The 16,956-nt window shown below is 30.0% G+C and overlaps 1 protein-coding gene across 1 annotated transcript in view; it reads right to left on the bottom strand.

Moving 5' to 3' along the window:
- Window positions 1-5,814: 5,814 nt before the first annotated feature.
- The window catches only part of LOC111688911, a 30,377-nt gene continuing 19,235 nt past the window's right edge, over window positions 5,815-16,956 (bottom strand). The window contains exons 2-8 of the mRNA XM_046954100.1: window positions 16,694-16,789; window positions 12,609-12,794; window positions 12,224-12,541; window positions 11,965-12,162; window positions 10,214-10,219; window positions 6,724-6,850; window positions 5,815-6,620 (exon numbers count right to left, since the gene is read on the bottom strand). Of these exons, the coding sequence (XP_046810056.1) occupies window positions 6,505-6,620; window positions 6,724-6,850; window positions 10,214-10,219; window positions 11,965-12,162; window positions 12,224-12,541; window positions 12,609-12,794; window positions 16,694-16,789 (1,047 nt within the window). The 3' untranslated portion in view covers window positions 5,815-6,504. The remainder of the gene's footprint in view (window positions 6,621-6,723; window positions 6,851-10,213; window positions 10,220-11,964; window positions 12,163-12,223; window positions 12,542-12,608; window positions 12,795-16,693; window positions 16,790-16,956) is intronic.

The following is a 16,956-nucleotide window of genomic DNA, read 5'->3' as shown; positions in this document are numbered from 1 at the left end:
TGTATTTCAATACGAGAAATAAACTTCACAATTTAGAAATCTATACTACAGACTATAGTCTTTTCTATAGCCCAGACTACAGTTTAGTGTATAGTCTAGTCTAATCTAACATATATATAGCCGAAATGTAGTCTAGTGGTATACATATAGTATGTATTACTATAGTCTTGTTTAAAAACTAGTCCTTAGACTAGTCTATATTTTAGTCTAAAGTTTAGTCTATAGGTTAGTCTATAGTCAAGTCCATTGTCCAGCCTATAGTTTAGTTTATAGACTAGTGTAGTAACTAATGACTAGAATATGGGCTAAGCTATAAACTAGACTAGATATATATAGTGTATAGACTATACAGTGTCGAGTCTATAGTCTAGTCTATAGTCTAGTATATAGTCTAGTCTATAGTCTAGTCTATAGTCTAGTCTATAGTCTAGTCTATAGTCTAGTCTATAGTCTAGTCTATAGTCTAGTCTATAGTCTAGTCTATAGTCTAGTCTATAGTTTAGTCCATAATCTAGTCTATAGTCTGGTTTATAGTCTATATAGCACAGAATATAGTCAAGTGACTATAGTTTAGTTTTTAGACTCTGTTCACACTGTAGTCATTGTTATAGTCCAGGAATCATTCTCGATAAGACTCTAAACTGAAAACTTCACATATTCAATACAAATTATGGTTTACAGATGGTTTCAAACAGATAAAAGCTGAAGCCCAAATTTCCAAAAAGGTCACACTCAATCTTCCAGGCAAAAGTGTATGCAATTACCATTTGCGTAAGAGAATTTCCGAGAAGAAAACTGAGAGGTTTAAAGATATTTGTGATGTCGGATAGTCAGACGGCCCTTAAGGCCTTACTATCATATGAAATCAGGTCGTACTTGACTGTTTGACATCTCTAAATGAAATGGGTAAACATAGTAAACATACACTATGTTATTTACCTGGCTATGGAGGACATTATTTCCATTTCCATATTTTGTTCCAAGCCAAAAAATTGGGCTACTTCAATAGGGTAAGTCTATAAAACCATTGGGCTAAGTGAAGTAGCGTGGGCTGGACATTTGAATTTGTGGACGATATCATTGGGGACGGCACGGTCTATGCGGAACTAGTAGGCATTGAGCCTGTTGCTCAATCTCGATCTCAGTTGTGCCAAAGTAACTCTTGTTTTCACGACAGATTCTTCTCTATTTCTGCTATGGGCGACCTCCAAGAACGACATTCATGCGGTAAACGGAAACCGCGGTATTGATGGCGTCTTTATGAGTGTCGTTCAAAGCTGCTGTATATGAGTTCCGATCTAAGGGATCCTGAACATAACTTCGTATGCTATCTTCGTCCTTCCTGACATGCCTTGGGGGAGCATCTAACTGTGTGATGTTAAAGTTGACTTCCCGGTGACATCCCAGGAGGAACTGTTTAGTCAGCATGACATTATGTTGATGGTAGATGATGTGTTGATGGTGTTCTGAGGTTATCCGTCCGTAGGGCAGCATTTTGGCAGCTTTGTATCGGGTATCACTCAGCGATGGAGACCACAGTGGAGCTGCATAATTGACCACTGACCGGCCAATTGTTTTATAGGTAGCCAACAAGGTTTCTTTGCTCATTCCCCATGTGCTGCCGGCTAGCGCTTTGAGGACCTTGTTTCTACTTCGCAATTTGTGCGTAATTGCAGTGGCATGAACTGAGGAAGTAAACAGGTTGTCAAAGGTGACCCCCAAAATCTTTGGGTGGTTCACAGTCGGATTTGGTTTCCATCCACAACGACCCATCCATCCCAGGTTTAAGTTTACCTTAGGTTACGTCCAGTGAAGAAGTTGTGTATTACTCCGAGATAACCATTCACTCGATCGCATAGCTCATCAACGTTTTGGCCCGTCGCCATAATGGTATAACTTCTACACCTTGTGGAGGTGTAGGGAGTTTAGAAAGGTAGAAGTTAAACAATAGGGGGATAGCACGGCACCATGTAGTACACCTTGTTTAACTCTACGGGTTAAACTCAGATAATCTTCGGCCACTCGGATAATCTTCAAGTTGTTGGCATGGTGGACTGCAGGATGTCCTGGAATAGTGTGGTATGGTTGACTATATCGAAAGCCTTCGATAAGTCTAGCGCCACTAGGAGTGGTTATGGCGGTTAATGCTGAGGTGATGCTGTGATGAACAACGACGTGTGTAAAGTCGGTGTTGATAATCCTTGGTCGTTGTTCGTTAAACTCCGAGTCGTTCCGGTGCGAAGAACCGATTGTCGTGGGAACGTCTTAACTTGGGTCGTAGAGCTTGATACGTCCCTTTATCAATCAGTCATTGTCTAGGCTATAGTTTAATCTATACACCAGACCACAGTATAATCTATAAACCCGTCTGTAGTACAAACTCTATAATAGTGGGTAGGCCAAACTATTACTTAGGGGAGATAAAAGAAATAAAAAAGAAGATATAGTTTCTTAACTTAAATAATTGTCTAGCGTATAGCCTGTATGTTAGCCTATAGACTAGTCTAGTAGCTATAGATTGTACTTTAGACTGAACTAAAGACTAGAATATAAAATAGACTAGACTATATATAGTGCACAGACTATAGTCTGGTATTGTGTCTAGCCTATAGACTAGGCTATAGTCTTGTTAATAGTACATGCTATAGTCTAGTAAATAGTTAAAACTATAGTCTACTATATAGTACATACTGTAGTCCAGTCAATGCTAAATACTATAGTCTAGTCCAATAACATAAAAACAACTACTTACTTATGCTTTTTTATTTCTTTTATAGGAAGTTATTGATACTTGTTCTTTTTGTTAATTTTAAAACACTTTAATTGCATATTATTTAAATCAATTAATTCATTTATTTATAATTATTTCATTTAAATTATTATTGTATGTTCAAAGATGATTTCATAAATACTTTAATGATGATATTGTTGCTGCTGCTTTTGTTTCATTTACCTTCATAAAATTAATTTAATTTAAATAATTTGTATACATATACATACATACTTCTACAACTATATAAATTATTATTACTGCAAAATATATGTTTAATAATAAATTATAAAATACAGGTAAAATAATTAATTCTTTAAATTACAAAAATAAAAGAAAAAAATCAATATTATTATAAAGCCTTTTAAAAAAGCTTCAATTAAACATTCTTATAAATACAATAACAACTACATTAAGTTAGAAGGACATTTTAAGAACAAAAAAACCCCTACACAATTAAAAATAATAAATTATTTATTTATTTATTTATTTATATTGAAAGAAAAAGCAAACTAAGTACATTGTTTATATGAATTCGAAAGCTTACTGCATATAAACAAAATTAAAAAAATAATTAAACAAAATTTGCAACTATTACAAACTACAAAAAAATATATATTTATAACAAATTTTATATTTCAATTTCTTATACGCAATAATAAAAAATTTATAAAAAAGAAATTTTAATTATTTTAGTTTATTATTAAGAAAACTAAAGTTTTGTTTTTGTAAATTCTTTTAATTTAAATTATTACGTATTGAAATTTTGTTTTATTTCTGTTTTTTTTTTGTATTTGTTTTTAATATATAAATTACTTTAGAATATAATTTACAGACTAGACAATATATAATTAACATAATTTGTGTGTTTAATTTGTGTTTATAAATAAAAAAAAATCATTTAACTTAAATAATTAATTTATGAAATGCTTTAATTTTGATTAGAGTTTATTTATTTGTTTTGTTTTTAAGTTTTTAATAATTTTTAGATGTTTTTTTCTTTAGCAATTAGAAAAATTTCGAGTAAGAAATTTGTATTTTTTTTGAATATAATAGTTATAGCGATTAAAAGTGATTAATTAGAAGGGGAGGCCTTTAAATAGATTAGGGAAATGAATGTTTTATAATGACATAACATGGGATATTTCGAAAAATGTTTCTTTTTCAATTCCAGTACATTTTAAATTAAGTTTTAATCGATTTTAGTATTCATTGGTGTTCGAACAAAAGTGTACATTTTAGCGATCAAAACACAAGGTTTCTATAGATTTTTTGAATGAAAATATCGTTGATCGCATAATAAAGATCAAATGTGGAACTTATGAGCGATCAAAACAGAAGGTCCTTAATTAATTCACACGTGTTTTAAAAAAGTTAAAAGTGTTTTAAGGTTTTTATAATGAAAATATGGTTGATCGCATAATAAAGCTTAATTGCAATTTCAATGAAATTACAATTAGGTTAACGATCAGTAGAAAGATTATTGAAGGACAAAAATAAAAACTTAATAAAGTTCCTTTTTAATTCGAATGTATTTCAACGAAGTTACAAGCGATTTTAGTTTATTAAGGTTAACGAACAAATAAAGTTATAAGCAATCTCCCTATGTTCTTAGGTATCGATCATAAAGGTCAAATTTTAAAGGACAACTTGAGTGATCACAAATGCTGATCATTAATTACAAAATAATCTCAGTTTTCAAGAATGAGGTTATAATCTTTTTCGATTTTAAACACTTGAACTAGAGAAAAACGTGTTTTGTACAAAATTTTGTTTAAGAAAAAAACAAGGTAAAGACGAGGTTAAGCTTTCATATTGAGGACAATTTTTAGACCTTTTAGATGAACTCTAGTCTAAATTGTCTATTATATAATCTTTTTAGAGTCTAGTCGAATGTTTTGTCAAAAAGTCTACTATTTAGTTTATTCTATAGTATAGACTATAGTCTATTCTATAGATAGACTATATTCTATATTCTATAGTCTAGTCTATAGCCTTAACTATGACATTGTCTTCAGTAAGGACAGTTTAGACTATTATATAAACTATAATATAGTCAAAAGTCTAGTCTAAACTATAGAATAGTTTATGGTATAGTCTTTAGTCTAGTCTAGAGTCTAGAGTATATTATACTCTATTGTCTAGTCTATAGTCTAGTTTACAGTCTAGTCTAGCACAGTCCATAGTCTACAGTCTCGGCTATAGTCTGGTCTAATGTCTAGTCTATAATATAACCTATAGTATAGTCTACAGCCTAGTCTATAGTCTAGACTATAATCTGGTCTTTAGTCTAGACTCTAGTCTGGTCTTTAGTCAAGACTATAGTCTGGTCTATAGTCTGGTCTTTAGTCTAGACTCTAGTCTGGTCTTTAGTCAAGACTATAGTCTGGTCTTTAGTCTAGACTCTAGTCTGGTCTTTAGTCTAGACTCTAGTCTGGTCTTTAGTCAAGACTATAGTCTGGTCTTTAGTCTAGACTATAGTCTAGTTTATGGTCTACTTTATAGTGTAGTCTATAGAATTTTATAATCTAGTCTAGTCTATGGTCCAGTCTATAGTCTAGTCTTTAGTCTGGTCTATAGTCCGATCTTTAGTCTGATCTATTGTCTAGTCTATAGTCTAGTTTATATTCTAGTATATAGTTTTGTCTATAGTATAATGTCTGGTCTTTAGACTAGTTTATTGTCATCTTTTTAGTGTAGTCTAAAGTCTATGGCCTAGTTTACAGTATAGTATATAGTCAAGTCTTTACTATAGGCTATAGCATAGTCTATAGTCTACAGTCTCGTCTAATGTCTAGTCTATAGTATATTTTATAGTCTAGTCTTAAGTATAGCCTATATCCTAGTCTATAGTTATGACACCAGTCTAATCTATTGTCTAGTCTATAGTCGAGTACACAGCATAGCCTTAGTATAGACCAAAGTCTAGTCTATAGTCTTGTCTATAGTCTAGTCTATAGTCTAGTCTATAGTCTAGTCTATTGTCTAGTCTATTGTCTAGTCTATAGTCTAGTATATAGTCTAGTGTATAGTCTAGAGTATAGTCTAGTCTATTGTCTAGTTTACAGCCTAGTTTATAGTCTAGTCTATAGTACAGTATACTATGGAATAGTTTATAGTCTAAACTAAAGAAAAGTCTAGTATGTAGTCTAGTTTATAATCTAGTATATGGTAGTCAATTCTATGTAGTCAATTTAGTTAAAGTTTATTCTATAGTCTAATCCATAGTCTAGTTAATAGTCTAGTCTATAATTTATTTAATAGGAAAATTATAATAAAGGTAATTTCTTAAATCGATCTTTGGTTTTTAACAACATTCTTTTCAACATTATAATTCCATATCCCTAACCTCACTTTAAAGGCCATGGTCGGTGTTTATTTAATATTATTTTAATTATTATTTAATTTATATTAAAAACTTTAAGCTTCTTTAATAGATTTTTAAGAAAGGCAAACATGAGTGTGTTAATTTCATAAATATTGTATGATCCTCTGTGTCCATGTAAAGTATTAAAGTTCAGATAGGAGGGATCAACCATAAAGCGTGCAATATACAAATCTAAATATTTAATTTATTTTTCAAATTTCAATAGATTCTTTCACGTAATTAATTTATAAAGTTTTCCAATATTTTTATAGATAATCTTAAACATACACATACTTAAGTTATATGTATACATATATGTTTATAAATAACGTTTTATAAATAATAATTTAGAGTTAAAAAATAAAAATTAATCATTTAACTTATTTAAATTTAAGCGTTCTTGATTACGGCTTGATGATCGAGAAGATTTTCGATTGATCGATTCCAAATATGCTGCAGGGGTCCAACCTTCTGAACTGGTATCTGTATGAAGGGAATAAAATAAATAATTAATATTTATACTAAAATAAGAATATAAACAAATTTTGAAATTTTGAAATTATTAAATCTTATAATAAAATATTACCTAATATACGCACATACCACCAGCCCGCACAGCCCACCTTAAGCAATTCGACATTGTCTCCTTCTCGCATTGAGACCTCTGAATGTCCCACAGCCACATAATCGGCTAGGGCTACAAATTTACTACCCTATATATATATTTATATATAGTTTCATATGTATGTATGCAGTTTGTATTGTAGTTACAAGTGAGAGTAGGCATGATGATGTTTTTTTACATGTTTTTTTTTTAATAAAAATGTAGAGAGAAAAGTAATAATAAGAATAATGGCGTTTATTAGTAAAAAGCTTTAAGCATTATGGATTCAAATATGTTGTTGTTGTTGTTTTTTTTTAATATATCATTAACAAGCTATTAAGTAGTTATAGTTTGAAAGCTTATGATGCATTTTCCTTAATAATAAATGTTAATATATTTTTATAAATACTTGATGGTTATTAACTTATAAACAAATTAAAATAATTATTTTTTTTTAACTCAAGCCAAATTAACAATTTAATAATTAAAAAACAAGCATTTAGAATAATAAAACTAATAAATAAATGTTTGATAAATGTTTTAATGCGTTATAACACGTTAGTGAGAGGTGGTCTTTGGGTTTTTGTGTTTTATCAGCTGGTGGAGGAGGTGTGGGAGTTTATTTTTTTTTTTTTTTTTTATAAAAGTGCTTTAAGGTGACAATCGTTTTCTTTAAAGTGTTTATTAAACCGTAGGGATATTAAATTTTTGTACATAGTTTTAATCGGTATTTTGTTATTAGTATAGTTTGTTTATATAACATTTTTTAATAAAATGTGCCATTTAAATTTAAAAAGTTTCGAAGCCCAGAAACTTAGAACTTAATGTGTCATCAAGTTATTAGGTTAAGATATCTCGAAGAATGAAGAATATATAATATAGATTGCCTTTAAAGTCCACAGACTTAAAATAATTGATATCGAAGGTGATTTCACTAACGCACAAAGTGAAACTCTTATCCATTCCTGAGACTAAACTATAGTCTAGTTTATAAATTAGCATGTATTCTGTTAGTCTATAGTCTAGTCCATAGTCTAGTCTATAGTCTAGTCTATAGTCTAGTATATGGTATAGTATAAAGTCTAGTCTATAGTCTAGTATATAGTTTAGTATATAGTCTAGTATAAAGTCTAGTCTATAGTCTTGTCTAAAGTCTAGTCTAAAGTCTTGTCTAAAGTCTAGTCTATAGTCTAGTCTAAAGCCTAGTATATAGTCTAGTCTATAGTGTAGTCTATAGCCTAGTCTATAGTGTAGTATATAATTTAGTCTATAGTCTAGTATATAGTCTAGTCCATAGTCTACTCTAGTCTATAGTCTAGTCTATTGTCTATTATATAGTCTAGTCTATTGTCTATTCTATAGTCTAGTCTATAATATAGTCTAGTCTATATATAGTCTAGTCTATAGTATAGTCTACTCTATAGTCTAGTCTATAGTCTACTCTATAGTCTAGTCTATAGTCTAGTCTATAGTCTAGTCGATAGTCTAGTCTATAGTCTAGACTATAGTCTAGTCTATATTCTAGTCTATGGTCTAGTTTATAGTCTAGTCTATAGTCTAATTTATATTCCAGCTTATAATCTAGTCTTTGGTCTAGTCTTTAGTCTAGTCTATAGGCTAGTCTATAGTCTAGTTTATAGTATAGTCTATAATGTAGACTATAATGTAGTATATAGTGTAGTCTATAGTCTAGTCTATAGGCTAGTCTATAGGCTAGTCTATAGTCTAGTCTATAGTCTAGTCTATAGTCTAGTCTACAGTCTAGTCTACAGTCTAGTCTACAGTCTAGTCTACAGTCTAGTCTACAGTCTAGTCTACAGTCTAGTCTATTGTCTTGTCTATATTCTAGTCTATAGTCTAGGATATAGTCTAGTCTATAGTTAAGTATAGTCTTAAGTGCAGTCTATATTCTAGTCTATAATCTAGTCTATAGTCTAGGCCATAGTCTAGTCTAAAGTCTAGTCTATAGTCTAGTCTATAGTCTGGTCTATAATTTAGTCTATAGCCTAGTCTAAAGTCTAGTCTATAGTCTACTCTATATTCTAGAGTATTGTCTAGTCTGTAGTCTAGTTTATAGCCTAATCTATAGTCAAGGCTATAGTCTAGTCTATAGTTTAGTCCACGCTAAGATGTAGTCTACAGTCTAGAAACTAGTCTATAGTCTAGTCCATAGTCTAGTATATAGTCTGGTCTATAGTCTAGTTTATAGTCTAGTCTATAGTCTAGTCTATAGTCTAGTCTATAGTCTAGTCTATAGTCTAGTCTATAGTCTAGTCTATAGTCTAGTCTATAGTGTAGTCTATAGTCAAGTCTATAGTCTAGTCTATAGTCTAGTCTATAGTCTAGTCTATAGTCTAGTCTATAGTCTGATCTATAATCTAGTCTATAGTCTAGTCTACAGTTATGTTTATAGTCTAGTCTGAATATAGTCTTTTCTAAAGTCTAGTTAATAGTCTTACATATAATAATCGTGTAGTTTAGACTATAATCTGTTTTATAGTATAATCTATAATCTAGATATTAGTCTTGTCTGTAGTGTAATCTTTGTAGTCAATAATCCGGTGTACAGTCTACTCTTTTTAGTATTGTCTAGTCTATCTAGGTGCGTAGGTCTACTAAAATTCTATGGGATGACAAAAACTAATAGCAATGCCGAAATTAGCACAATGATACGTATTCGTAAGAGCGTATACGTAAAGTCAATAATGAGAACAGCTGTTTTATTTGTTAGTATGTGTTATATAATTGCGTGTTTTTTTGATTTATTTCAAATCATATAACTTGTGTGCTCGTGTGAAGGCAGTTTTAGTTAGTATTGGGCACACCTACATGTAACAATATATGAACAGATTAAGATGAATTTAATTTCTAGTCTCTAGTTTAGGTTACTGGTCTTTTTAGAATTTTACTGGTCTAATTTAGAATTGAATTTTCTATTAGAAAAATAAAATTTTTACTATAAATCGATACAAATTCTTATTAAAAAATGTTTAAAACATTGTATTAATTTAAGAAAATTATACAAATATTTTGCATTAACAACTCTGATTAGCCTCAATAAAAAAATATACACCTTAATATATTTTTGTGTGTCTCGTTAATTTTATAATTTTTAATTTGTGGCTTTAAATTTTGTTATGATTTGTTTAAATTTAACATTATAACTGTATTTTGTTTAATTTACATATAACATTAATTATTGCTATTATTATTTTATATTCTAAAGAAACAAATAAATATAAACATTTTGGTAGAAAGTGGAAGTGAGAGTGAGCAAAAGATTAGTGATTAATAGAAAGATTTATTGATTGATTGATTAATTGTTTTTAGTTGGTTTGGTTGTTTGCTGGATTAATTAATTTATTAATTAGTGTAAGAATAAACAGAAACAACTAAGTTTATTGTTAAGAAACAACAGTCAACATTTAACATTAAACTAATTTATTTTTTTTGGCTAAAAACTAAAACTTACGTAGAAGATAAATGATTAAATTGACTGGAAGATTCCATGAATTCAACACAAAATACAATATTTACGATGACAATTTTCTTTTTGTTTAAATTATGATATTTGTGATAAATATTATTACTTTCTTTTATTAGCTTAATTAAGTCTTTTATTTGAGTTTTTTTTGCAAGTTTTATTAAATGCAAAGGTGATAATTATGTAGATAGTTTTGATGATTTAAGTGATGATGAATTATTACAATTAGAAGAAGTTGTAGTAGAAGTAGTAGTAGTTGTGATAATAAATAGAAAATTTTAAGTTTAGTTTTAACAGAGTAAAAAGCAGTGATTTTCTTTTAGTTCTCTTTAAACCCATTTGGTAAAAATTAATAATATATAATTAAGAAAAAAATGATGGTGAATTTGGAAAAACAAGTTTGCTATTATTTTTAAACGACAACAATTTAGTACAAATAAAACAAAATATTTAATTAATTTGATTGGTTTTTAACAAAATGCAGGGTACAAAAAAGTTAATGGGAAAAAACTCTTAAATGTCAAAAAAGGTGCTTTAGATTTTGTTTCTGATAAATTTGAAAACAAATCAATCCTTTACATTTCTGAAGTATCTATGGCTAATGTAAAGTTTCTTTTTACTATCTATGAATTCACACTGAGACAAAATTTTGTTACGAAATCGTCAATCAAATAAACGTTAAAATCTTAATTTTTTCTCATAAGTGTAGGGGAATATACTATTTACTATTAAAGTAGTTTAGATTATTATCTCTAGTCTATAGTCTTCTTTATAATCTTGTCGATAGTTAAGTCTTGCAAAAACTCAAGTCTATATTCTAGTCTATAGTCTGGTTTAAAGTATTAAACCAGACTATAGACTATAGTCAAGTATATATTCTAGTCTGGACTATAGACAAGACTATACACTAGACTATAGACTAGACTATAGACTAGACTATAGACTAGACTATAGACTAGACTATAGACTACACTATAGACTACACTATAGACTACACTATAGACTAGACTATACACTAGACTATAGACTAGACTATAGACTAGACTATAGACTAGACTATAGACTAGACTATAGACTAGACTATAGACTAGACTATAGACTAGACTATAGACTAGACCATAGACAAGACTATAAACTAGACTATAGACTAGACTATAGACTAGACTATAGACTAGACTATAGACTAGACTATAGACTAGACTATAGACTAGATATTCAAAACATCTGGATCTGCCTTAATGGCTTTTTCAGAAAGTACATCCAAAAATAAATATTTTCCTAGGCATGAGAGGTCTCGATGAAGTCGAACCAGACTTTATAGTATTTTTTTTTTCTTCAACAAATTTTCAACTATGCACCGTGATAACGAAATGTTTTTCGATTTGCATGTCTTTACCAATCTTTGAAGGACACAATTTTAAGACAAATCCTTTTGGGAAAGAATTACTTGAACATAATGATAAGTATTATTTCTATACAGGAGAAATTTTATTAAAATCTCTCCTAACCTATATTAGGGACATTTGGGATAATAAGGTGTAAATTCAATGCTAAAATCCGAAACTACCGAGTTATTTCCCTTTATTTGTAAATGGCATGGTCTTATCAATCTATATAAGAAAACATCTTATTACGAATCTATTCGGAAAAGTTTCCTAAATTTGTTGCTATTATATTGTTATTAATAGATTAATAAACTTCAAAAATCGATATTTAAATGGAAAAAGAAATCATCTTACCTTTAAGTAATGCTTGAACTGATAGGTGCTCTTATTGTGGCCCGGTTTCGAAGTTTGCTTACAAAACAACATAGATTTTTGATATAAAAATATATGTCTTTGTTGGGGTTTTATACGCAGACGTAAGTCTTTTTTCGATTCAGACCAAACCTGAAATGAATCTTGCAACAATAGCTCGCCTTGTTGAGATAAATCGGTCTACGAAGGAAAAAATACAATTATAATATGGACTTAAAAAAACATCTATATTTGAACTTACCGGAAATCCCGTTATAGCCACTTGATGCATTGAATCATTGACACATTTCAAAACAATGAGCATACAGTCCAAAGCCTTTTGTAATTCTTTGGTACAACTGCCGCTATCACTAAAACGTAACAGATCTTTAAGTAACAATTGATATTTGGTTATACGCTGCACTGGTTTTAGTAAATAGGCCGCCAAGGGAAGCTTGTGACCTAAACGTTTTTGGCATTCTTGTAAAAAGAGATGAGTATCAACTAAAGTTTCACGCAGACGATCTGAACGTGGTATATTTTGGCAGTAGAAGGAATATAAACGATAAAAAGTATCACGCTGTAAATATTAAGCATAAATTTCAGTTGCGGAAATCCTTCCATTTAAAATTTAGAAAAAAACTTACCCTTTGTACAAAACATAATGCCACTAGTTCAGTGGTTGATATACAATTTTCTAAATCCTTAAGAAAAACATCATTGTGAAACGTATAGAGTTCATGTAAATTGCCAAATAATATATCTTCTTTACCCTGAAGACTGGCCGGTACTAAATGGATCATTTCCTCCGAATGCATTTGATCGCAATAACCCTGAAAATTAAGCAAATTTTACAAATAAATAAATCACTATTCGGAATGTTTGTTTTTGGTTTACTAAGCATTACACATTCTGAACAATTTTCATCACATGATTCGGTTGCATTAGTTTTATGTAAGTCCTTACAATAGGCGCTCAGTTCGTGTTCTATAAATTTACCAAATTTATCTTCAACATAATTCTCGATTCTATCATAACCCTGTTGACTAACAAAATCCTTAAGGATTTGTTCATATTTTTGTTCTTTGAACTTGTTAAACGTGAACTTGGGCATTTCGAAATTGTTCTGTTTAAAGCTTTCTTCGAAAAATTCATGACAAAACTTTAAAATCTCTCGATATGATGTGGAGAATATATTGGATTTGGGTTTATCTTCAAATTCTCTTAGCTTGGGAGCTTTTAATGTTGTCTGATTAAAGGGCGTATACGATTGCAATGAAGAACGACAAGCATGACAAACGTGCGATTCGACTTCGGGTGTTTTTTTGGGTTCTTTTAAAGATTTGGGTGTGGACAAAAGTTTAAGACTATTCAAAGAACCCTTGCCCAAAGCTGATTGTGCCCTAGCCACCGATGAAGATATAGAAGTAAAACTTCTGGGTTCTTGACACTCGTTGAGATATGATAAAATATCTGTATAGTTTTTCCTTTGCAAATAATCCTTAAATTCTATATCATTTTCAATTTCCGAATATGAATTACACTCCAGATAATCTTTAACCAAACGATACTCCAATGACTCATCACAGCTGGAAAGTTCTAAGAGTTCTTTAAATATGGTTTTACGCTCATCCTTTAAACGTTGTAAACTATTTTTAGCCGATTTTATGGATTCCAAGGAATTACTTTCCTCTATTTCCTTAAAAGTATTTAAAATTTTTATAGTCGATTTGCCATTTAAAATATTACGAGCCGAAAAATTATATACATTCGTGCCGAATATATAATTATGATGATCTTTACACTCGTTGTAATCGAAATGAGGTCGAAAATCATTTTCATCATAACGCACCGAACCGATAGGTCTTATATGACCCGTTGATGAGTTTTCCGAATCGAATAATGAGCCACGAAACGATAAAGGGGAATTACGTGATGCCTCCAGATTGGCCGATTTATTTAAATACAACTTCTTAAGGGAATCATGTAGTTTGGTATTGAATTTTCCCATTATTTCACAGGCAGTATTTTGCACTTTTTTCAAACGAAACGATCCTTGATTAGGTGGTGCAGCTGCCTTTGAAGCTTTCTGTAAATCATAGCCACCATAACGCATTTTACTCTAAATCCTATGTTTAAATTTTGCAGCAGCAGTAGTATAGCAGTTTATAACCCCGAAAAAAATCAACTGTTTGCCTTGACTGAAATTTCGCGAATGCTAAACTTTCTTACCAGCCAACTCTTAACAAGTCCGTCTTTCTTTTAACTGTCTTTTAATAAATCCATCTATATTATTTTCAAATAAATTTCCAAGTAAAACAACTACAACAACAACAAAAATTCAATGGAGAAACAAATATTCTGTATTGTTTTTGTATTTTGTTTTATTAAAAGTATTTAATGCACTAATTACTATTGGTAGGCATTCATGTGCAGAGTATTTCTCTTAATATGAAAACATTTTCAGTCATAGAGAAGGTTAACTAATGAAAATCATTGGTTTTAATTTATTCCAAATGTTGATTGTTTACATTTCATTTAAGTTCAATTCACAATAACTGCATTTAATTAACAATAGTTGCATTTATTTAAAGGAAAAAGCAAAATTTGAAAAATATCTCAAAAACCAGAGATCAAAGTATAAAGTATACGCTGATCTCTGGGTTTAAACTTTAGGATTGAACAGAATCCTCAGAATTAATCCTTCACATTTTTTATAGATAGTAGTTTACAAACCCCGTTTCTGGACCTATTTAAGACGCTATAACAGCCCTAAAGAAATAGTTATTTATACAATCTGTTATGTCATCTAAAGCTTCACTTTTACGACTTTAAAATAAGCACTTAACTACTAATACATGTTTCTCTTTCTTTTAGATATCTTAACTATACGTTGGAAACTACTACAAATGAAGTTTGTTAAAACTTAGGACGATATAATAGCGCGAAAATGCCGTTATTTGCAATATCGGAAATGTAATCTGAAAGATCAATTTGTCAGTTTTGAAAAAGTCTTAACCACTGTTATATCTTATTATTTCTTTTAGATATTTTAACGTTTGATAAAACTACAAATGAAGTTTGTAAAAACTCGTTCGATATCCCAGCTTGAAGATACTTTTGTTTATAAAATCCGTTATGTCATCTGAAAGATCAATTTGTCATCTTTAAAATAAAGTCTTAACCACCGCTATATCTTCTTCTATCTTCTAGATATGTGGCAAGGACAATTAGTCACCTTTAAAATAAAACCTTTACCACCGTTGGGACACCACGTATGGTGTCCCAACTTAATCACCGTTATCTTTTTTCTAGATATCTGAATTACAATATTTGAGATACGATATCACATCTCGGAGGTATCTTTATTTATAAAATCTGTACTGTCATCTGAAAATCCTATTTTTCGCCTTTAAAATAAAGACTTAATTTTCTTCTTTCTTCTAGATATCAGAACTACAAATGAAGTTATAAAAAACCTTGTTTCTGACAATATTTGAGACACGATATCACAGCTCGGATATATCTTTATTTAAAAAATCTATAATGTCATCTGAAAGTCCTGTCTGTCAATTTTAAAATCAAGACTTAAGCACCGTTATATCTTCCAGAAATCTGAACTACAAATGAAGTTTTAAAAAACCTTGTTTCTGACAATATTTGAGGCACGATATCACAGTTGGGAGATATATTTATTTATAAAATTTGTAATGTCATCTGAAAATTATATCTTCTGAAAGATCAATTCGTCGCCTTAAAAATAATGACTTAACCACCGTTATATATATTTCTTTCTTCTAGATATCTGAACTATAAATGAAGTTCGTTATGCAAATAAGTCACAAACCATAGCGACCCTAAAACGACCCAAGTCAACAATACAATTGAACTGGCAAGAGCAAGGCAAGAAAAAAGTCCATCTTCTATGGAATTAGCTCGGTTTATAAACTGGTCTGATAGATAGATGATTTCGGAATCTACAAAGACCAGGCTATGTCTCCCGAGACGATTATATGTATTATAAGGTTTGTTAAATTGGTTTTAATTACAGAGTGCTATGAAGGATTCAAATTGATGTCCCAAATTGTTCTGTGGTTCTCATTATAACATAACAGCGAAATGCGTAACTAACCCCCAAAAAGAAGTTCGAATTATCTCCTTTTAAGTCAAACGTTTGTCAAAGTGTTTTTCTTTAAAAGGCATATGTAAAAAGGTTCTCACCGTAAATCCAACTTTTCTTTTAACTATATACATTAAAACCTCTTTCCCATTCTAGTGGCAAACCTTCCCTCTACATATATATTTTCCATTTAACTTGCATTTTTACCGTTTAGAATTTTATGAAAAAAACGATATTTTTTTTTTGTTAATTTTTCCCCTCTAATCAAAAATATATTGTACATATTACGAATGTGCCGTAAAGTAGTTCACTGACCACTGTAATAATCATTTCAATTTATTTCGTTATTAATACAATAGAGTTAAGTTTTTGTTTTTCGTTTAGTTTTAGATTTTGTTGTTTTTGTTTAACAAATATTTCATGGTTTGATGATTTGTTTATAATAAATTATAATTTGTAATTAATTTACAGGTTCTTGCTTAGTTTATGCATGTGTAATATGTGTAAAGAATATTAGAAATTTGTTTATTTCATTGTAAATAACTGAATATTACTTATGGTCAGAATGAGTAAGAGGTTCAGCTAAGATTGCATACTAGACTTTGCACTTACCTTTAGTATTGAACTCATTTCACTAACGTAGATTCTTTCCGTTTCTAAAAGTTCGCTTAGAACATGACCACGTTTTAAACGTCTGGCCTCGGAGTCCTGGAAAAAATAAATATTTAAGTTTCATTTCATAATTTATGTATGTATTCATCTATCTTTCTAGATATCTATCTATCTATCTATCTATCTATCTATCTATCTATCTATCTATCTATCTATCTATCTATCTATCTATCTATCTATCTATCTATCTATCTATCTATCTA

This window comes from Lucilia cuprina, chromosome 6, assembly GCF_022045245.1.
Source record: "Lucilia cuprina isolate Lc7/37 chromosome 6, ASM2204524v1, whole genome shotgun sequence".
NCBI lineage: Eukaryota > Metazoa > Arthropoda > Insecta > Diptera > Calliphoridae > Lucilia > Lucilia cuprina.
This window is presented reverse-complemented; position numbering and strand designations above follow the sequence as displayed.